This window comes from Physeter macrocephalus, chromosome 16 (genome assembly GCF_002837175.3).
Source record: "Physeter macrocephalus isolate SW-GA chromosome 16, ASM283717v5, whole genome shotgun sequence".
Taxonomy (NCBI): Eukaryota; Metazoa; Chordata; class Mammalia; order Artiodactyla; family Physeteridae; genus Physeter; species Physeter macrocephalus.
Window position 1 is genome coordinate 24,067,060 of NC_041229.1, and position 23,871 is coordinate 24,090,930.

At 35.8% G+C, this 23,871-nt stretch overlaps 1 protein-coding gene across 4 annotated transcripts in view; it reads left to right on the forward strand.

Annotated features, from left to right (window-relative positions):
• NPAT (nuclear protein, coactivator of histone transcription) overlaps positions 1-16,075 on the forward strand; it is a 62,288-nt gene extending 46,213 nt beyond the window's left edge. For 2 of the 4 annotated variants that reach the window (XM_028501023.2, XM_007110692.4), the window contains exons 11-18: positions 2,504-2,600; positions 3,222-3,350; positions 5,545-7,215; positions 9,072-9,187; positions 9,260-9,368; positions 11,938-11,998; positions 12,100-13,255; positions 14,485-16,075. In XM_028501023.2, coding sequence (XP_028356824.1) covers positions 2,504-2,600; positions 3,222-3,350; positions 5,545-7,215; positions 9,072-9,187; positions 9,260-9,368; positions 11,938-11,998; positions 12,100-13,255; positions 14,485-14,562 — 3,417 coding nt within the window. In that variant the 3' untranslated portion in view covers positions 14,563-16,075. Of the gene's footprint in view, positions 1-2,503; positions 2,601-3,221; positions 3,351-5,544; positions 7,216-9,071; positions 9,188-9,259; positions 9,369-11,937; positions 11,999-12,099; positions 14,453-14,484 lie in introns of those variants that run through there. The other 2 variants (XM_007110691.4, XM_028501024.2) reach the window with 2 other exon arrangements.
• The last annotated feature ends 7,796 nt before the right edge of the window (positions 16,076-23,871 follow it).

Consider the following 23,871-nt stretch of genomic DNA (forward strand, 5'->3'; position numbering starts at 1 on the left):
TAACCCCCGCTCGCCACAGCTAGAGAAAGCCCGCACACAACAACGAAGACCCAACACAGCCAAAAATAAATTAAAAAAAAAAAAGAAAGAACGAAAAAAGCATAAACCCACAAGGACAGAGAAGAGGAAAGGACAGAGAAAGAATTTTTTATAATTTGAAATGGACAAGTGGTACCTGACTTAGCAGACTGAGAATTCTAAGCCAGTAAAGGCAAAGTTCAGGTAAAAGCCACTTTACAACACAGAAATTCCAAAAGACTTGACTCTAGTACCTCTGAAAGTAAACGTAAAGATAGGGCTACAAACAGGATGATAAGGTGTAAAGTTTAGGAAGTATATAGTTAAACTCCATATCTTTTCCCCATTCACACTGTTCCTCAGAAACACTACTGTCAGCCATAAACTGTCCCAGCAAGAAATCTAACTCACTCAAATAAGAAAAACTAAAAATACAGATGGTTCTGTAATTATTCTACAGCTTAGACTATAGTTGACAAGGTCCCTGCCTCCTTATTGGCACAGGGTTTAAAGACAGCTTTTGGAATGCTCCTTTTGAGTATGAGCACATAAACAAGGATAGTCCAACATTTGAAAGAAGTACTTAAAATGAAGAGACAGGGACTTCCCTGGCGGTCCAGTGGTTAAGACTCTGTGCTTTCATTGCAGGGGGTGCGACTTCTATCCCTGGTTGGGGAACTAAGATCCCCCATGCCACGCAGCACAGCCAAAACTTTAAAACTTAAAAAATAATAAAATAAAATGAAGAAACCAAAACAGGCAGATAAAAAGAGTGAGGTAGATTTATATTGAAGGCCCTAGAAAGCAGTGTACAACAAACTTATATGAAGAAAGCAGGTTAAACAACATTATTAAACCAATCTCATAGAAAAATAGGTCAGAGGTGGCGGAATTGGATAAAGGTGGTCAAAAGGTACAAACTTCCAGTTATAAAATAAGTACAGGGGATGCAGTGTACAACATAATGACTATAGTTAACACTGCTGTATGGTATACAGTTAACCCTTGAACAGCTTGGGGTGAGGGGTGCTGACTCCACATGCAGTCAAAAACCCACTTAAACCGAGGGGGAAGGGAGGGTGAGATAAACTGAGAGATTGGGATTGACATACATACACTATTGATACTATGTATAAAATAGATAACTAATGAGGACCTACTGTGTAGCACAGGGAACTCTACTCAGTGCTCTGTGGTGACCTAAATGGGAAGGAAATCCAAAAATAGGGGATATATTTATACATATAGCTGATTCACTTTGCTGTACAGTATAAACTAACACAATATAGTAAAGCAACTATACTCCAATAAAAATAAAAATTTTTTTTTAAACCCACTTAAGAGCTTCCCTGTTGGTGCAGTGGTTGAGAGTCCGACTGCCGATGCAGGGACGTGGGTTCGTGCCCTGGTCCAGGAAGACTCCACATGCCGCGGAGCGGCTGGGCCCGTGAGCCATGGCCGCTGAGCCTGCGCGTCCGGAGCCTGTGCTCCGCAACGGGAGAGGCCACAACAGTGAGAGGCCCGCGTACCACAAAAAAAAAAAACAACCCACTTAAAAGTTTACAGTCAGCCCTCGATATATCCAGTTCTGCAAGTGCAGATTCAACCAACCTTGGATCTTGTAGTGCTGTAATACGTATGTATTGAAAAAATTCTGCATATGAGTGGACCTGCACAGTTCAAACCTATGTTGTTCAAGTGTCAACAGTATTTGAAAATTAAGAGAGCAGCATATCCTGGGGCTTCCCTGGTGGCGCAGTGGTTGGGAGTCCGCGTGCCCATGCAGGGGACACGGTTCGAGCCCTGGTCTGGGAGGATCCCACATGCCGCAGAGCAACTAGGCCTGGGCGCCACAACTACTGAGCCTGTGCTCTAAAGCCCGTGCTCCGCAACAAGGGAAGCCAGCGCAATGAGAAGCCTGCACACCGCAGCTAGAGAAAGCCCACGCACAGCAATGAAGACCCAACACAGCCAAAAATAAGTACATTTTTAAAAATAAATAATAAAAATATAGAGAGAGTATATCCTAACAGTTCTCACAAGGAAAAAATATTTTTTTCTTTTTCTCTCTTTTTTAAATATGTATATGAGATGATGGATATTAACTAAGCTTATTTTGGTATCATTTCACAATATATGTAGGTCAGATCATTATGCTGTACACCTTAAACTTACACAGTGGTGTGTGTCAAGTAATAAAGAACATTATAGCATGGTTTTATTCTATATTTATTTTATTTTAATATTTGGGGATATAGTCACCAAAGTGATTAATTACTGGTATTAGGGAGCATTCACTTTCTATTTTCTAGTCTTCCTGTTTTAATTTGTTTTAAGTGAATAGTGTTACAATCAGAAGAAATTTTCTTGGAAGGGAATACTACATAAAAGGTACAAAATATCAGATGTCCTCTAATTACTTTGCTGGTATTAAACCATATTAATTCAATTAGGATCACTTTTTGTTTGTTTTTTGTTTTTGCAGAGTGAAATCCACATGTCTGAAGAAGCTATACAGGATATATTGGAACAGACAGAATCCGATCCAGCATTTCAGGCACTCTTTGATCTATTTGATTATGGTAAGTAGAACATTTCTATCAAAGCAGTTAGGAGAAAAATGTTTCTCCAATTTCTCTGGAGAAAGAGCTTAAACAGAGTAAAACAACATTTCCCAGAGGATCTGGAAAAAGTTCCTGTTTTCATTAAAGCAAACATATGGATATGAAAGTTTTTTTTGTTGCTTTTTTGTTTTATTTTTTCTTAAAGTTACTTTAGCTGTAAAAATAAAGAACAGTTTTGGGAGTGAGGGGGGGTTAGTTGTGGGCAGTTTTGCCAGTCATCAAAATGTGTTGAGGTCTACTTCTATACATATATTATACTAAACACAGTTGGATAATATAAGAGGAATAAAAATATTTGTCTATTGCCCTCAATCTTATGGCCTAGTGCAGTAGTTCTCAAAGTGTAGTCTCCAAACCAGCAGACCAGCACTGTCTGAGAACATGTTAAAAATGCACTGGTCTAGTGGAAAAATCATACTTGTCAATGATATACAAGGCAACATGTGAAAAACTATAATTTAAGGACTATAATTAAGTCCAAACTTTAACATTTGCTTGACCACTGTCAAGCTGTATTAATTGATGCTTATTTTTATTTTGGTCATTTAATCAATTGTTTCCCTATTCCCTTTTTAACAGGTAAAACAAAGAATAATAAAAATATATCACAAGGCATTTCCAGTCAGCATATGGAAACCAATCTCAATGTAGTCTTAGCAGGTGAAACTAATCTAGCAGTTAAAGGTTCTTTTGAAACAGAAGAATCTGGTAAGAATTTGATTTTGTTAATATCAATCTAAATCCTAATATCAGTCTCAAAATCTCAAAGGCAGAAAATGTTGTTTAATTTGAAAGTTGTTCAAATTACCACATAGGTCATTTTTGTGTTTCTAAGTTTTCTCTCTTCATTTAAAAAGAAAAAATTATTCCCACCCCTTTAGTACTTTAATTAAAAGGTGAATTTTTAGTACTCATTCCTTCATGATGCAGTAGACATGCACAAATTGGTGTTAATAGTGTTGACCAGTTCAACCTGTCTGTAACATTTAACATAATTTTTTTGAGACACATATTCAAATTCCTAATGTGTAAGGTTGGTTTGTGGTATTAATCATCCAGCCTCGTAAGCAAGCTTAGCTGAGTGCTCAGTATCAATATCTCACTTATTTAGAGGAAATTATATACTTGCTGATAGTCCTGAATTATGGGTTTTATGAGGTTTTAGGTTATATTCCTATGTGTCTACTAAGTCAGTTCTTTATGTTTCTGCCTCCCATAGAGTACCAGTATGGTACATAATTGTCCCACAATAACTACTTATGAATGAGGGAGGGCAGTGAATATGTCTATCTTAGATCTTTTAAATATTGGCCAAGTTTTTAAAAATTTCATTCTTGTGAAACATAACATATGCAGAAGTGCACAATAAAAGTGTACTTTAGCTCATTGAATTATAATCAAGCAAATACCCACATAACCATTTCTAAAGTCAAAAAATAGAATACCGCCAGCACCACAAAAACATCTCTTCGTATCCCTTCGCAATCACTACTCCTTTCATCCCTGTTCCTCAAAGATAACCATTATCCTGGCTTCTCTCACATTATCCTGGCATCTCACACTTGCTAAACTTTATGCCTCTTTGGTACCACCTCTATCCATTTCTGTCTACACCAAGCTATGCCACAATAATCTTTTCTGTTCATCTATTCTTAAATGCCATGACCCCTTCCAGCTCCCTCAAAAGACTTCATGGCTTCCAAGTTTCACATCACGCCTTCCAAAAACCAGTTTTGGAATATCTCAGACTATATTCCTACTTTGAGTCTGTTGCCTGTACCCAAACCCAATCCTCCATTTCTTCTTAGGCTGAATTGTAGGAGGATGTGTCTTTCTCATATATATTATATGTGGAAGATTGTGCTTCAGATAAGCTCTACCCTGCACAAAATTAAATTTGAAATCCTATTTTCTCAGAAAGTCTCTTCCCACTTTGTTGAAACTGACTACCCCTGAATTTATGTGGCCTGTATATAATTTCCACTGGTTTCCCCAAAATAAGGATTCACATGTGCTCCATACCCACTATTATTTTACCAGTGTCACATTAACAGAATTTTATGATAGTTGATAGACATTTTTCTGGATTTTTCCCAATATTTTTCATATCGTTAATTGTTATTGTTTTCTGTCCTAAACTGTGAATGATGTATGATACAGTATATCGGTATTTTCTCAAATGCCCTTTCTTCTTTTTCCAACTATTAACACTTTTATTTGTCAAGATCTCCTCGTACAATAACACTTTCTCACATCCCATAGGCCAGAAGAGGTGCCTTTTGTTCCTATACTACTATGGTTTTTGGCATGTTTCATTATGACTTTCTGTCCTATGTCTGCCTCCCTTAGACTGATATCACCAAGGGCAGAGACTGAGTCATCCATCTTTGTGTCCCAGTACCGGTCATATGGTTGATCTTCAGTAAATGTGTAATAAAAAAATGTTAAAGTGTACACAATAACATCAAATGTTGATCATGCAAAATGTACTTGGCCCCATTTCACCTTCAAGAATATATCAGATGAAGTATGGTCGGTAGAAATGGTAGAAGTTGAAAAGTCAGTTGTTTTGAAAAATGTATGTTTGTAGCCAGTTTTTTTTATATATTGGTACATATTAAATGTTCTTAAACATATATACTTTTTCCTTCACTGTGTCATCTGTTTTCTAAAAAGCTTGTAAAACAATTTGGCACTTGTTAAAAATGGCGTCAGTAATAAGAAAAGTACTTGTAAGTTTTTTGATACTCAAAAAATGAGAGAGTGAGTTTATCAGACTTCCACTTGCTGGTATGTCAAAAATTAGTTACTTCCTTGGCAAAATAGGTTTTATAGTAAAGATGACTACCTTAAAAGCTGTTACATACTCACCATATCTTTCTGCCATCCTAATATTTTGCAGATGATCAATCTGGTCAACCCCCATTTTGTACATCCTATCAAAATGAAGACACATCAAATGTTTTGAAGAATGGCAGCAACCATGATGAGCTTAGACAGGAAGCCCAGGAACATTTTTCCCAGATAGACTCTAGCATCCAGAAAAAGGCCTTTAAAACAGTAGTATCTACTGAACAGAAGTGTAACCTTGATATCACCTTTGAGTCTGTGCCTAATTTGAATGACTTTAACCAAAGAGTAAACTCTGATGCCGAATGTAATCAGCATTGTGCTGAATTATACACCAGTCAGATGTCTACTGAAACTGAATTGGCTATGGAAGGTGAAAAGAATTCTTTGTCTCCAAGTGTGCAGAATGAATCTCGATTACAGCCTGATCAGTCTGAAATACCAATAACTTCATTTGTTTCCCTTGGTGGTGAAACTAACAATGAGAACTTAATTCTCTCTGGAAAAACTTCTCAGCTTTTATCCCAAAATATTCCATTAACTGGAAAGCCATCTAAAAAAGGTCAATTTTGTGAAAGTTCTGACGATACAAGAAGACTTACAACTAATTTCCATGGTTCCAAGTCACCGGATTCTAGAGAAATACACCAGAGTAAAATTGAAATTAATAATGTGTTACCAGTTGCATCACAGCAACTTTCAGATTGCCAAGATAATTCTTCACTTCAAAGTAAAATATTACCTGTGTCTATTGAAGGTTCGGGTTTAACTGTATCTGAACAAAAAGTAGAAATTCACCTTGGAAATTCAGTATCTTCAATTAAACAACCATCTAATGATTCATCATCTGTTGAGTTAAATCATACAGATCATGAACCTCAGCCCTCCAAGTCTGAGAAAGTTGCTTTGGGTTCACAAGAGCCTTCATCTTCTGTAAAAGAAGATGGAGATAGTATTTTTCTCTCTTTAGGTGAAAATAACTGTGAGGAAGTTACATTGATACCCCCAGAAGCTAATCCTATAGAAGATATACATTCTCTTCCTTCAGAATCTGTGTGTTCTTCAATGAGGGATTCTCACCCTGAGTCCCAGAATACTAGTGATAAACCTGCTGGCAACAAGTCAACAGAGATAGATGCATCAAATATAGTCTCTCTCAAAATTATCATCAGTGATGATCCGTTTGTTTCCTCAGATTCTGAACTTAACAGTGCTGTTTCTAGTATCAGTGGAGAAAACTTGCCAACTATAATTTTGTCTTCTCCTGCTAAATCACCTGCCCGAAATGCAGAATTAGTTAAATGCCTGTCTTCAGAAGAAACCACAGGTGCTGTCTCATCTGCTGAAGGAATTGGGGATTCAGCCTCAATGGAACAGAGCCTTTTAGCACTCAAACCTGAAGACTCTACAGTAAACAACACTCAGAATGAAGACAGCATTGCTTTTTCAGCCAATGTTACACCATGTGTTTCCAAGGATGGAGGATACATACAGTTAATGCCAGCTACAAGCACAACTTTTGGCAATTCAAATAACATTCTGATAGCTACTTGTGTAACTGATCCAACAGCCTTAGGAACAACTGTCAGTCAGTCAAATGTGGTGGTGTTGCCTGGAAATTCTGCACCTATGACTGCTCAACCACCACCTCAGTTACAGACACCCCCAAGGTCAAACAGTGTATTTGCTGTCAACCAAGCTATGTCACCCAGCTTTTCACAAGGTAACTTTAGAACGTATTGAAGTTCATTTCTCTGGAATGGGATCTAATTTCTCTTGTGTGTGCTCTTATTGACTAGAAAGTAATAAATCATGGATGAGAGTATAAGAAAAGATTCAGAAGTTTGTGATTATGGCTTCTCTTTACAGAATTCAATCAAATTTTTTTTTAATCTGCTAAGCTATGGAATTCAGTGGTTTCATTTTTTATTTTTCTTTCCATAGTTACTTCTCAATCCATGGCTAAGCTATCAATACAAGAAAAAGAGGGAGGGGGAGACTAATTCATCGAATAGCCATATACCTACTAAAACCCAGTGTTGTGGGAGATTTTTCTTAAATAGTTATGATAGTCTTAGTTTTCAAGGAATTTATTACCTATTTGGAAAGACTTTCAAGACATAACTTGAATTTCTCCCTGCATAATACCCTTTGTAATTTCTCACTATCTTCCACATTTGAAAATTGATCCCTGTCTTTAGAATTCTTTGTTTATAGGAGCACTTGTGGCATTTATTACATGCCGTTTTATGTGTAGTTAGTGATTGACATGCCTGTCATAGTGGTCGTTCTTGATTATATGTTCCTTGAAGGTGGAGTTTATGGCACATTCATCTACACTTCCTTAGATATTGATTCCCAAACTCCTTTCCCCTCTTTCTTTTTTTGCATTTAGGCATACAATTAAATCAGATTAAATATCAGCAATTATTAAGCCTGATGTATCTATTTCAAGTGCTGTTTAAAATAAGATAAAGGAGGGATCAGAATTGGTAGAAAAGGTGGAACTTGAGCTGAAGCTTAGAGAAATAAGGTAGTATTTGGAGTAAAAGGAAGGGAATTTTAAGCAGCACAAGGATAGGTAGGTATTTGAGAGACTGAGGTAGGTGTTCATGAAAGTGAGGAGATCAGCCTTACAGGAGAAGTTAATAAATTTATTAGGAAAAGATTCATTTACAGGGCAGGGTTAAATTATGATAGCCATAGACTATATTGTTGACTTCCCCATGTAAACATTGTATTTTCTCCCACAGTTTTGACTGGTTGCTCACTTATCTGGACCCTTTTTGACAAATACCACTGAGATAATATTATAGTTTGGGGTTGTGAGTAAGTCTTAGACTGTCAGTATTCAGTTTGGACCCTTATTTTCTGGTAAAAGATTCAGACTTGAAACCTGCACTACCAATTTTTTGATCAATTTCACTATTCTTTCTAGAGGAATCAAGGTACAACTAAAACATGATCTCCTGGCTGTAGAGTCTTAAGCTTACTCATGATGTTTACCTTGACTAACTGCCATAAGAATAATATTCAGATTGACTTTTTCTTAATTTGTTAGCCTTGCTGTTGTCCCTAAATTAATTTTTTTAAAGGAGAGTGGATTATATGAAAAACTGATTATAATTATATAGAATTTATTTCAAATTAATAATTACTGGGGCTTCCCTGGTGGCTCAGTGGTTAAGAATCCACCTGCCAATGCAGGAGACACGGATTCGAGCCCTGGTACAGGAAGATCCCACATGCTGCGGAGCAACTAAGCCCGTGTGCCACAACTACTGAGCCCACGTGCCACAACTACTGAAGCCTGCATGCTCTAGGGCCTGTGCTCCACAACAAGAGAAGCCACCGCAATGAGAAGCCCGCGCACCGCAACGAAGAGTAGCCCCCGCTCGCCGCAACTAGAGAAAAGCCTGCGCACAGCAACAAAGACCCAAGCAGACATAAATAAATAAATCAACAAATAAATAAATTTATTTATTTTTAAAAAACACAAAACCTTTAAAAAATAATAATAATTACTTTGGTGTCTTGTGTTTATTCCATTTTATTGAGAATTGTTGGTTTTTTTTTTAGGATCTGCCATTATAATTGCTTCTCCAGTCCAACCTGTACTTCAGGGAATGGTGGGAATGATCCCTGTATCTGTGGTTGGACAGAATGCAAATATGTTTTCGGCTTCTCCTCGGCAGGTGAGATTTATGAACTGAAAATGGCTCGGTGCTGCTTTTCAAACAAAGTATAATTAATGGCTTCTCCTCCAGGTCCTTCATATGCCTTTGGCAGCACCTGTTTGCAATAGAAGTATCCCTCAATTCCCTATCCCTCCAAAATCTCTGAAGACTCAGGGACTAAGAAACAAGCCTTGTACAGGTACATTTTTAAGTTCATTCATGTCAGCTTTATGTGTGTGTACTCCTTTGTTTGCAGTAATATGACGGTATTTTTTTTTTATTTTTTGGAATGCTAATAACTTTCCTAACAGGTGGTTGTCCAACCTTTGCTTAAAGTTTTTTGCAGTGATTTTTTAAAAAAAGAAAAAGACAAATGGAACAAAATAGAGTTTAGAAAAAGACCGTGTATTTATAGCAACTTGTACATAGTAGAGGTAATGTCAGAAGTCAGAAGGATAGGATGGTTTGTTTAGTAAATGAAATCTATTGGCTATTATATATATTACAGGGAAAAAATAGATCTCTTCCTTACAACATATATAAAGGTATGAATTGCAAGATGATTAACACCTGAAAGTGAAAAGCAAAACAAATAATGAAAGAAAATGTAAGAGAATATCCAGATAATGCTGGGATAAAAGATTGCTTTTGAAAAATGAAAAAATTTGATAATGCTGACTACTCCAAAATTAAGGATTTAGTTCAATAAAAGACAACATATACAAAGTAACACAAGATTTTCATTCATGAATGAAAATATTGATGAATGTTGTGGTGAGTTCTCAAACTTCTCTACCTCAGACTTCTCCATCTTCATGGGTGAGAAAATGCCCATGTTGTTAACCTAACAACACCCTAACCCTCAGAATTGTTGACCCCTTTCATTTCTAAGTCTTTAATCTTCACTTCAGCCAACCTGTCCCATAGCTTTACCTTTAATTTTTCACTACTTGTTATGAGACCTATATAATTTTTAACGATCAATAACCTCTCTCAAAATACTCGCATTTCTGTATATCCATTGAATCTCTCTTCAACCAATGAGAGCTCCTATTACTTGAATCCTTACCTTTACCTGAATTTTCACTTCCTTTCTGCATTCATTTCCTTCCCTATCCAGGCTAAACCCCACAATCCACCACATCAGCCACTTTTTCCAGTACTCTTAAACACCTTCATATTCACATTCTTCTACCATATCCACTTAATACCCTCTAGCCCTGGATCTATCCAGCCAACCATTTCTCTGCCTTTACACCTGGGCTTCTTAGCATTGCTTTAGAAGTGATTCCATTCAATAACACTTAAAACTTTCTCACCCTCACTGCCACTTAGCAATTATTTCAAATGTCTACCTATCTTCTTTCTCTCCCATTCCTCCTTAATACTATTTCAGACTTCCACAGGTCTTCGCAGATCTATCCAGTCACCACTTTCCTTACTCTAGGCCAATGATTTTGATTTTTATTGGTAGTAAACTCCATTTTCTCACATTACTCCAATTAAATATGTACCTGTTCATCTAAATCATTCTTCCCTTTTCCCTTCTTAGAGGAATGATTATCTCATTCTTTCTAAGGTTAATGCAGGCTACCTTCTCTCTTCTGTGTATCTTCAACTTTTCTTTTTTGGCTTCTTCGCTCTGTGGCTGTCCAACTATGAATACAAGGATCATTCCCATCATTCCTTTAGGTTTTTCACATTTGCCAGCCCTTTATCCCCGACCTCTCTTATTTCCCATTACTTCTTCATATTATTGTCCTTTCTCATGTTTCCACTAAAACTGTTTAAAGTCACCAGTGGCTTCCTAATGCTGCCATATGCATTGGATGTTTTCCATTCTTACCTTACTTTACTTCCCTCTAACAGTTAATACTGTTGGTGGCTTCTAGAACTACTGTGCTCCTCCCGTTCTAATTTTATGTAACTTAAGATCCACATACTCTACATATCTAAGTCTCACCTCTTCTTCCTCAAAATCTCTTCTGCCTACCTTTCCCTCTTGGTTAATGTCACCATTTATTCCTGATTTACTGTTCATATCCATGCGAATGCCCATTACTGTCTCTAAGACCTTCATCATCTCCTACCTTGAATGTTTATAGCAATCTAACTAGAATTTCTATTTCCAGTTTTCTTTCTTCTCTAGTTCATCTTCTACACTGCTGCCAGAGTGACTTCCTAAAACAAATCTATTCATGCATCGTCCCTATTTAAAACTCTTAAGGATTCTCTAAAAAACCTTTTGCATAATACCCAAGGTCCTACATGATATCATCTTTGCTTTCGTTTCTGGCTTCATATCTTGCTGCCCTTCCACATAAACTCATAAGTCCATGGAAATTAAAATATGGCTATTAAAACTCCAGAGCATGTGCTCTGAGTGACATAGGCTTACAAACATGACAGTTAAATGGGCAGAATTTTTAAATAGGCATAATATAGTGTTTTCTTTAAGTAACTTTTTGGATCTAAGTAGTACCCTTAAGTGCTACATTGAGCATACTAATTTGTATATTTGCCTGAAGTTAAAGCAAGTCATTTGCTCCATATTTATATTTCCTCAGTAACATGAATGAGTGATCGTCTCGTGTATATTACAAAGCTGCTTTTTTAGACCCAGTATGTGAAAGTATTTCATTTGTACATTAGCTATAGCCTAAATTTTTCTCCTGGTGTCTGATACTGTGGTCTGTTCTGTTTTCTTTCAGAGAAATATACTTTCAGGAATGTTTTTCTTTTCTAATTAACTTAATTTATAATTCCAGGAAAACAGGTAAATAATTTGATGGATTCATCAAGTCACTTAGTTGGATGCCATGTACAACGGTGAGCATAAAAGTAGTTTCTATCATAGAGTATTTGAATGCTCAAGTTAAAAGCATAAAGAATTTCTTTATGTTGCTAAGTAAAATTTTTTTTTCTTGTAGAACTGAAGTTCCTGACAAGAATATGGCCACAGATCTTGGGAAAAAATTGGAAGAAATAACAGTTCCCTTCTCAGTAGAAAGTATAGTTCCAACTAGCAAAACCTTTGAAAGCCACAGGCGTGTGCTCTGTTTTGATAGCACTGCTTCTCCTGTGGCGAATACACAGGGGACAAATCATAAGACGGTGTCCCAAAACAAAGAAAGGAATGACATTTCATTTTCTAATCTTGACTCACCCATTGTTTCCTCCACCTTAAAACCCCCTTCTAATAATGCTCTCAAAAGAGAGAGAGAGAAACCTCCTGTGCCTAAGATTTTATCTAAATCAGAAACTGCCATTAGCCGACATACCATAAAAGAAACTCAGTCAGAAAAGAAAGTTTCACCAACAGAAACTATACTTGAATCTTTCCATAAAGCAACAGCTAATAAGGAGAATGAACTATGCAGTGATGTGGAAACGCAGAAAAATCCAGAAACTTCAAAACTGTCTAATGGGCAGCAAAATGGGGGTGTACGGAATGAGAAAACTATAGCTTCACTGCAAGAGCTAACCAGAAAACAAGGCACATCCTCAAACAGTAAAAATGTCATTTCAGTAGGTGCACCTGTGAAGGATTTAAAACAAGAACAAACCAAGTCTGCCAGTTCTTTGATTAACCCACTCACCAAACATACCACAGAAATGTTACAAGATATTCAGTGGCATAGCCCAGTAAATAGACTCGCTGATAGTACTGATTTATCTGTACCCCGGACATCCGGCTCAGGAGCAGGGGAAAAACATAAAGAAGAACCTACAGACGTTATCAAGGTCCCTTCTAGTAGGCGTTATGGTGAAGACAGTAGCACACCCAAAGTAATGGTCCCTCCTGTCACCCCAGACTTGCCCGCCTGCAGCCCTGCCAGTGAAACAGGGAGTGAAAACAGTGTAAACATGGCTGCCCATACATTAATGATTCTCTCCAGAGCAGCCATCTCTAGGACTACTTCAACTACTCCTCTAAAAGACAATACACAACAATTTAGAGCATCTTCAAGGAGCACCACAAAAAAGCGGAAAATCGAGGAATTAGATGAGCGTGAACGACACTCCCGTACTTCTAATAAAAGTCTTGCAAATTCATCAATACCAATGAAAAAGAAGAAAATTAAGGCAAGTTTGAAAGTCTTAATTTCAAAACCACACCTTGCCCTTCCTTCAGTGCTCAGATTAAAGATCTCATCATTTTTTGCCATAGCTACCTAACTGAACATTTTGGTCAAGATAGCTTTGAATTTTGATTGACAAAATACATTCTCTAGCAGTATCTCTCAGCCAGTGTGGTACTCAGAAGTTATCTAAATGAAACATAGCATTTTCAAAACAGTTGCTAAGGCATGTATTTATAAACATCTTCCTTGGTAAAAGGAGGTTTTTGTTTCTGTCATGGTAGGACCCAAGGTTTGGTGGGGAGAATGACATAACACATGAAAAATTGGAAAGCCATTATTGTATATGGAATTACCAAGTGAAAACTGCTTTGCAACTCCTCCATCTTAGGTTTTTTCCACATGTCCTACCAACTCTTCCATAGATTCTAATATAAGTTAATGTGTTGGAGCAGTATAAAAATTAAATTTACCTGTTTCTTCTTTAACCACGGTTATCTGTAGGAAAGTAATATAGGATTATCATTAATAAAGCCATTTTTTCCTAAATCTGTTTAGCCATTTAGTAAGTGGATTGAATAGAAAGGTTTAAAATGTCATAGATGAAGTATTGTGTCAGGGAAAGAATCTTGGCTCTGCTGCCTTGCAAGCCTGGGTTGAATCCTGCATCTCCTGCTTATTGGTTCTTGACTATTGTTAAGCCCATAACATCTGAGTCTGAGCTGCATCATTTGACATGAGGTTACCACACATCTTACCCAATGGCTGTGAGGACTAAATGCAGTGTTTGTAAAGTGCCTAGAGTATGTTAAATGTTTGGAACTAGAAAAGTACCTGTTAACTCTTAAAATCTTAGTAAAGCTTTCTAAAGCTTACAGTTTAGCAATAATGACCACCTTATAAAAAGCATGTTCTCTCGTCTCATTCAACATTCATACAATCTGAATTTGTATAATGTCTTGTGCTCTAAAATAATGAAATATCATTGAAGTATATTTTATTAACCTTGGATTTATAAAAATTGTCTCTACTTCTCTGTATAACTAAAATGCTAATGAACTAAACTTTTGGCAAAAATTTTGGTAGTATATGAAAGTACCTGATATGAGGGTCTATGTGACTTAATAAGAAAGCTAGCTTTTTGGCCTTGTTTGAGTTCAATATGTTAACTTAGGTTTATTTTTTCTTTCTTTCTTTCTTTTCTTTTCTTTTTTTTTTTTTTTTTTTTGACAGAAAAAGAAGCTACCCAGTTCATTTCCAGCTGGAATGGATGTGGACAAATTTTTGTTATCATTGCATTATGATGAGTAAATATTCTGAACATATAAGAACAGTAGCTATTTAAAACTACTATTCCTTAAACTCTGAGTGTAGGGAATGAGATACTGACAGAATCTGAAAGCATGACCTGCACTTTCATTGTACTGAAATTTCACTTTATTTCTAAATCATGCTGTTTCTAAAGCAGCTTCCTAGTTTGTAAATAGCTTTACCTTGGTATATTTTTATTGTGGAAAAAACATTTGCAGAAATGTGAGTAAAGCCAATCTGCAAAACTGTATATCTTTGACAATTGTATATTGTAAATATTGTGTAAATCTTGTTGAAATAGAGCTTAAATCGACCTAATGTTCTTACATTGTATTTTTTGGCTTCTTATGATCTCTAATTCTGAGGCTTATTCATTTGGAATAGTTTCTCACTTTGAGTGGGAAAAGTATACTTTTCCTTATAAATTGCCTTCAGTAATTGTCCCACAAGATATCTGAAGACATAGCCACTAATTAGTACAAGAGTGATAATGAATTCAAATGGTAATAAAGCAACCAGAAATTAACAATTTGGGGTTTTTTTCTAGAGTGAATACTTTGCCGCCCATTCTTATAATTGCAGTAAAGATAATGTTCCTAAAATTGTACACTTTATTTCTTCTGGTTGTTCTGGTCTCTTTGTTTTAAAGAGAGAATTTTGTAAGCCATTTGAGTGTTCTGATCTTTTGTTTATAACTTCTAAGATCTTTTACATAACTTTAAGCGTTTAGACTGTTGAGCCATAAAAAGTTTGGTTATGTAGTAGTTGAGATTTCTTGCTATGTATATACTTTTCCCCTAAATACTGGGGATTTAAAGAACTGCACTAATTCATAGAAATTTTTACATCGTAGAGACCAATGCACATTTAATTTAAATCTTGTGTTCTATATTAAAGCTTGTATGCAGGATTATCTTCTGTTGTCCTTTTAGAAAGCCATGTCCATCATAAGATGTACAAAGAGAAATCATACTTTTCTATTTTAATTTAGTTTCTCCTAAAATGGGCTATGTTACCCTCGGGTATAGTACGTTGTCTCTATACCCCTTAAAGTATTATAGAGTTTCCCTCAGAAAGTCCTTAAGGAGAATGAAAGAGGTGCCTTCTCTGTATTAGACTCACACACATCAGTCAAGTTAAAGAATTGGTTTAAACCTTTAAATGAGTACAGAAATTATAGTTCGTACCAATTGTGCCTAGATATTAAAGTATGTTCTCTTAAGTGCTTTCTGTTTTGTTAAATATCAGTATACTAAGGGTTTTTTTCTGCAGTTGTATATATTTGTCATTTTCCTCAACCATTTTTTTTAAAATACTGGACCTTTAAAATAAATCCATCCTACTCTTACACTACATTTCTCAGTGTGGAAATCACGTCTTACTAGCTGAACCTTACTGCAGAAATTTGTGTTGTAATAAATTTTTATGATGTAGCAGTGGTCTGTTCCTAAGGAACCAGGAATTAGTACAGTTAATGTTTATTTAACTCAGCTTGATACTGTACTACAGTTAGGTTTGAATAAATATTTTCATTAACTTCAAAAGTTTGAATTCCTTCATATTGGCAATCATTCTCTTTTAGATACTTTGAAGAAATTCCTTTGCAAGTCAATTCTTGTTTTCGGAAGTTTACATAATGCTGAAAATTATAGATTTTCTTCTCATTCAGTTAATTTGTATGTGCTAAGAATTCATATACAAATGAAATAAGCTCACTTTCTTCAGGATTCTTAGTTCACTAGCCAGGAGCCACTATAGTCCAAAGACAACTTGTATTTGGGGCTTTCATTTATGTTCAAGAACAAAACTATAGTCCCCATTTTATCCTAAAAGTCCCAATGTGCTAGACTTAATTATTGTACCCGGTAATCTATTTTAACAGATGCCCAGCTGACTACATTTCAGGGTTAAAGTATACCACAGACAACTTGTGGCTACTTCTGTAACTACATGTAAGGATCCATGCACTGTTTATTTTTGGACATTACTTAGTGCAGCTCCCCAACCGTTTTGGCACTAGGGACCAGTTTCACGGAAGACAATTTTTCCACAGAAGGGGCGAGGATGGTTCAGGGTTCAGGCGGTAATGCGAGCAATGGGGAGCGGCCCATGAAGCTTCGCTCACTAGCCCGCTGCTCACCTTCTGCTGGGCGGCCCGGTTCCTAACAGGCCATGGATTGGTACTAGTCCATGGCCCGGGGGTTGTGGACCCCTGACTTAGTGTACTCAGTTGTATGCCAAATTTGAGAAGTCTTGTAATTAAAATATTTGATTAGTTTAGCCCTGGATATTGTTGGAACCCTTTAGTAAGTATGTTGAAATTTTACATGAGTGAAGCATCCATCAGCATTCAGCCAAAGGCTAGATGTCATGACTATTAGGAATACCAAAATTAAGCTTTGATAAGGAGTTATTTCAAAAGCATGGTGCTATATATTCTACATTCATCATTTTTCAAGCCACCGTCTTTCAGCCTCAGGCTTAACTTATTGAGATTATATATCAAATTTTGACCCTGGTAGGATGCATTCTCTTTTAATAGACTTTCCTATTTTTATAAATATTGGTTAACATTTTTGCCTACTTTACTAGTCTTTTTTCCCTAAATTATTCTTTCTATATAATTGAACTTAAACTGTAAATATAACTTCCTAATGCTTTTTTTTACTTCAAATAATATCAGGCATTATCCAGTTTTTAGCTATTATTTTTAAAAAATTAGCAGTGAACATGTTTGTAAATAAATACATATTTATGTTGTCAATTATTTCCTTAGGAGATGCGTTAGAGAGTAGAATTACCAAGTCAAAATTTAGTGTACATTTTTTCAAGGACCTCTACGTTTTGCCAAATTTCTTCCGGGAAATTACTTCAATTAATATTCCTGCCAGGAAATTGTTGTTTCTTCCATAGCATATGTTTATACCTTACCAGAGATATATTCAACTGTATCATTACTGGTTTCTATTGGTTTTTTATTTCTTAATTTGTTGAAATTAGGATAAGCTCCTAATCCATAAATAATTCGGTTTGATACCTAGTGTGAAGAAAGAATCAGTACATTTTTTCCATAAATATTTAACCACTTGACTCATAAAACTGCTTAAAATAAGGTTTCTCTCCTCACACACATTTATGTATAATGTCTGTCTTATCCTCTACTGATTCCTAATCTTTTTTTTTTTTTAAAGTTTGGTTAGTATCTACCAAACTTTTTTAAATTTTTATTTATTTATTTATTTATGGCTGTGTTGGGTCTTCGTTTCTGTGCGAGGGCTTTCTCTAGTTGTGGCAAGTGGGGGCCGCTCTTCATCGCGGTGCGCAGGCCTCTCACTATCGTGGCCTCTCTTGTTGCGGAGCACAGGCTCCGGACGCGCAGGCTCAGTAATTGTGGCTCACGGGCCCAGTTGCCCCGCGGCATGTGGGATCTTCCCAGACCAGGGCTCGAACCCGTGTCCCCTGCATTGGCAGGCAGATTCTCAACCACTGCGCCACCAAGGAAGCCCCCTAATCTTTTTTATTTACAATTCTAAAATCCAAAATGTTCACAACCAATTTTTTCCCTAAAATTGAGCATCAAAACTCATTTCAAGGCCAAACCTGACCTGATTTGACGTGAGGCTACATTAGTCTTTATCTCATTTGGTATGAATATTAATATTTTGCTGGAAAAATAGCAATGTGCTTAATTAGTATACCGTTTCAGATTCAACTGGGGTATATGATATATACATTCTGTTACTTTTTAAAAATCCTAAATATTCTGAACTATGAAACCCAGCTAACCAGAGAGGTATAAAATCAAAGGTTTTGGACCTATATTAAATTTATACACATATACATGCACTACATAGTACAGTGTATAGATTATTTTGTGCCATTGATGAAAGCATTGTAGCTTTATGTCCATTATAACTTTTCTGATTTTTTTCAGGTATTTGTCTCTTTTAAGCTTCTGGATTTACTTTAGAATCACTTGTATTTTTTCCAAGTTAAAATTCTATTGGAATATCCATTTGAAGTACATTAACCCTATGAGTTAACTGATACTGAAAAGCTAATGGTAACATGGTATATATCCATAATTTTGTAGTTATCCTTATCCTCACAAATGTCTTATTAAACTGGTTATTTTGTTGTTTGTTGCTATTTTTAGGGAAGTCTGCATTCCATTGTTTTAACTGATTATTGCTTTTTTGTTAATGTAAAATTTTTATGGAAGGATAAAAGAGAAAAAGTGCAGAAACTATTATTATACAGTTCAATGAATTTTCTAAAAATACACAAATCCACTTAATCACCCAGATCAAGACTATAATCGGTACCCTAGAATCCCCTCATGCTTCTTTCTAGTAACTAACTGCTAATCCCAAGGATAATTATTCTGATCTCTAGAGCCATAGTTTCAGCCTTTTTAAACTTTGCATAAATAGATTTATGCAGTATATAGTCTTTTTTTAAATTCTTTTGCACAAAATTGTGAGAACCATTCATGTTGTATGTAATTCAGTTGTCATTCTCAGTGTTGTGTTTTTTCATTGTATTTATCCACAATTTATTATACCACAATTAATCTATTTTACAGTTGAACATTTAGATTATTTCCAGTTTGGGGCTATTATGAATAGAACTGCTGTGAATATTCTTGTACATGTTTTTTGGTGAACGTATTACACTTTTCACCTGGATATATATTTAGGAGTGGAGTGGCTGGATCATCGGGTTTCATATACCCACCTTATTCAGATTTTTCAATTTTCCAGAGTGGCTGTACCAAATCATATGACTATCAACAGTGTAAGGAGAGTTCCAATTGTTCTACATCATTGTCAGTACTTGGTATTTTTGTTATAGCCATTTTGGTATCACATTGTGGTTTTGATTTGCTTTTTCCTGATAAAGTTGAAAACCATTTCAAATGCTTTTTGGCCAGTCAGGTTGTCTCCTTTGGTGTAGTATCTGTTTATCTCTGCCCATTTTTGTATTGGGTTGTCTGCCTTTTTCTTACTGATACGTTGCTGTTCTTTCTGTATTCTAGATTTAAGTTCTTTCTCAGATGGATATCTAATATCTGAACATTTTACCATTTTTTCTTCTAGAAGTTTTTTTGTTCAGCCTTTTGTATTTTGATCAATTATCCATCTGTATTGGATTTTCCATCTGAATGTCCAATTAACTCAGCACCATTTATTGAGAAAGACTATCCGTTCCCAAATAAGTTGCACTGTTACCGCTGTCATAAGCTGGTAAACTGAATATGTGTGGGTTTGCTTCTGGACTCCCAATCTGTTCCGTTCATCTATTTTTCTAAAGATGTGCCAGTAACACATCTTAAGTACTATAGGAAATCTATTTTATGTTTTATTTTCTAATTAGGCCCCTTACTGAATGGACTTTATTAGAGCCAATGACTTACCTGATGCTTATTTTTTAAGTACTAAAGATATATCATCTTGAAATAATTATTTTCCAGTTTCTTCTTACTACACTGATAGTATTTCCAGTATAACTAATAATGATGAAGATAGGCTTTCTTGTCTTCTTCTTTATTTTAATAGAGATGTTAAGTATAATTTTGGCTTTTGTTTGTAGTGTTTTAAGTATTTATATCAGGGGAGTTCCCTAGTGTCCTAGTGGTTAGGATTTCGGACTTTCACTGCCATGGCCCGGGTTCAATCCCTGGTCAGAGAACTGAGATTCTGCAAGCCGTGCAGCGTGGCGAAAAAAAAAAAAAGTAAAAAGAAAATTTATATCAGGAGTATTTGTTCAACCTAATTGGATGCTCTTCTAACATCAATTAAACTGTTTTCATTAAATCCATGAATTTCTTTGTATATTGATAACCCTAATATTGTGTACTTTGCAATCTTAATGATTCTTTAAATGTAATTAGATTTGATTTGTCCACTTTTTATTTAAATGTTTACTTATAGTGAGATTGGTTTCAAGCTTATTCCAATTTTTTAAATGAACTTGAAACTTTGTCTCTTTCTAGTGTATCTGAATATTGGAATAATAAAGGGTGCCTACTTTTAAATTAATGTGATATTTAAATAGGGCAATATATGTAAAGCATTTAGATCACTGGAACATAATAAGCACTTTAACATCTAGCTGCTACTCTAGCTGATGCTGATTTTTATTCTTATTTTCTGCAACAGTTCTTTTTTTAATTGAAGTGTAGTTTGTTTACAGTGTTGTGTAAGTTTCAGATGTACAGCAAAGTGATTCACTCATATATATAAATACTGAGTATAGTTCACAGTGCTATATAGTAGGTATATAGGTCCTTGTTTGTTATCTGTTTTATATATAGTTGTGTGTATACATTAATCATAAACTCCTAATTTATCTCTCTCCCCCTTTCCCCTGTGGTAACCATAAATTTCTTTTCTATGTCTGTGGATCTGTTTCTGTTTTGTATATAAGTTCATTAGCATCTTTTTTTAAAATTTCACATATAAGCAATATCATATGATATTTGTCTTTCTCTGGCTTACTTCACTTAGTATGATAATTTCTAAGTCCATCCATGTTGCTGCAAATGGCATTATTTCATTCTTTTTTATGACTAATATTCCATTATATATCATGCCTTCTTTATCCATTCATCTGTAAATGGACATTTAGGTTGCTTCCATGTCTTGGGGCAATAGTTTATTTATTCAGTAGAATGGGATATAAGTATTCCTTCAAACTAAAATCACCAATAAATCATCTAAGCCTGAAGGCTTTTGCAGAAACAGTTCAGGTTTTTTTCCCCGATTTTCTTCCAATCTGATTGATCTTGTCAGACTTATGAGTCTTTTTACTGAATTAAATTATATTTTTCTCTGTAATTTTTGCTTGTGTTCTCTTTAAATTAGATGTGACTAATTTTTTTCTGAAAAAAATCACCTCTTACATTTAACAACTGTATACTTTTCTGATTCACTAATTTCTTATTCTTTGTTTCCTGTTCTCCTCAGAGTTCTTTTTTCATATTCAACTTCTTAAATTGAAGAGTTTTGATTTTTTTCCTAAGCATTTAATTAACACTAAGAACTTAGTTCTGATTTCAACTTTAGACATCAGACTTTGAAAGATGGGGTAAGTACTTTCATTTTCTTTTTTTTTTTTTAACATCTTTACTTAGAATAAGGTAGCATGCTTTTTTATATTTATTTATTTGCTTATTTTTTGGCTGTGTTGGGTCTTTGTTGCTGCGCACGCGCTTTCTCTAGTTGCAGTGAGCGGGGGCTACTCTTTCTTGTGGTGCACAGGCTTCTCATTGCGGTGGCTTCTCTTGGTGTGGAGCACAGGCTCTAGGCATGCAGGCCTCAGTAGTTGTGGCTCATAGGCTCAGTAGTTGTGGCGCATGGGTTTAGTTACTCCACAGCATGTGGGAGCTTCCCAGACCAGGGCTTGAACCCATGTCCCCTGCATCGGCAAGCAGATTCTTTTTTTTTTTTTCTTTTTTTAAGATCTTGATTGGAGAATAATTGCTTTACAATGGTGTGTTAGTTTCTGCTTTACAACACAGTGAATCAGTTATACATATACATATGTTCCCATATCTCTTCCCTCTTGCGTCTGCCTCCCTCCCACCCTCCCTATCCCCCACTCTACGTGGTCACAAACCACCTAGCTGATCTCCCTGTGCCATGCGGCTGCTTCCCACTAGCTATCCACCCTACGTTTGGTAGTGTATATATGTCCATACCACTCTCTCACTTCATCACAGCTTAACCCTTCCCCCTCCCCATATCCTCAAGTCCATGCTCTAGTAGGTCTCTGTTTTATTCCCATCCTACCCGTAGTCTCTTCATGACATTTTTTTTTCTTAGATTCCATATATATGTGTTAGCATACGGTATTTGTTTTTCTCCTTCTGACTTCACTCTGTATGACAAACTCCAGGTCCATCTACCTCACTACAAATAACTCAAGTTTCATTTCTTTTTATGGCTGAGCAATATTCCATTGTATATATGTGCCACAACTTCTTTATCCATTCATCTGTTGATGGACACTTAGGTTGCTTCCATGTCCTGGCTATTGTAAATAGAGCTGCAATGAACATTTTGGTACATGACTCTTTTTGAATTATGGTTTTCTCAGGGTATATGCCAAGTAGTGGGATTGCGGGGTCGTATGGTAGTTCTATTTGTAGTTTTTTAAGGAACCTCCATACTGTTCTCCATAGTGGCTGTATCAATTTACATTCCCACCAGCAGTGCAAGAGGGTCCCCTTTTCTCCACACCCTCCCCAGCATTTACTGTTTCTAGATTTTTTGATGATGGCCATTCTGACCGGTGTGAGATGATATCTCATTGTCATTTTGATTTGCATTTCTCTAATGATTAATGATGTTGAGCATTCTTTCATGTGTTTGTTGGCGATCTGTATATCTTCTTTGGAGAAATGTCTATTTAGTTCTTCTGCCCATTTTTGGATTGGGTTGTTTGTTTTTTTGTTATTGAGCTGCAAGAGTTGCTTATAAATTTTGGATATTAATCCTTTGTCAGTTGCTTCATTTGCAAATATTTTCTCCCATTCTGAGGGTTGTCTTTTGGTATTGTTTATGGTATCCTTTGCTGTGCAAAAGCTTTTAAGTTTCATTAGGTCCCATTTGTTTATTTTTGTTTTTATTTCCATTTCTCTAGGAGATGGGTCAAAAAGGATCTTGCTGTGATTTATGTCATAGAGTGTTCTGCCTATGTTTTCCTCTAAGAGTTTGATAGTGTCTGGCCTTACATGTAGGTCTTTAACCCATTTTGAGTTTATTCTTGTGTGTGGGGTTAGGGAGTGTTCTAATTTCCTACTTTTACATGTAGCTGTCCAGTTTTCCCAGAACCACTTATTGAAGAGACTGTCTTTTCTCCACGGTATATCCTTGCCTCCTTTATCAAAGATAAGGTGACCATATGTGTGTGGGTTTATCTCTGGGATTTCTATCCTGTTCCATTGATCTGTAATTAGCCTGTGAAGCCATCTGGTCCTGGGCTTTTGTTTGTTGGAAGATTTTTACTCACAGTTTCAATTACAGTGCTGGTAATTGGTCTGTTCATATTTTCTGTTTCTTCCTGGTTCAGTCTCGACAGCTTGTGCATTTCTAAGAATCTGTCCATTTCTTCCAGGTTGTCCATTTTATTGGCATACAGTTGCTTGTAGTAATCTCTAATAATCTTTTGTATTTCTGCAGTATCCGTTGTTACCTGTCCTTTTTCATTTCTAATTCTATTGATTTGAGTCTTCTCCCTTTTTTTTTGATGAGTCTGGCTAATGGTTTATCAATTTTGTTTATCTTCTCAAAGAACCAGCTTTTA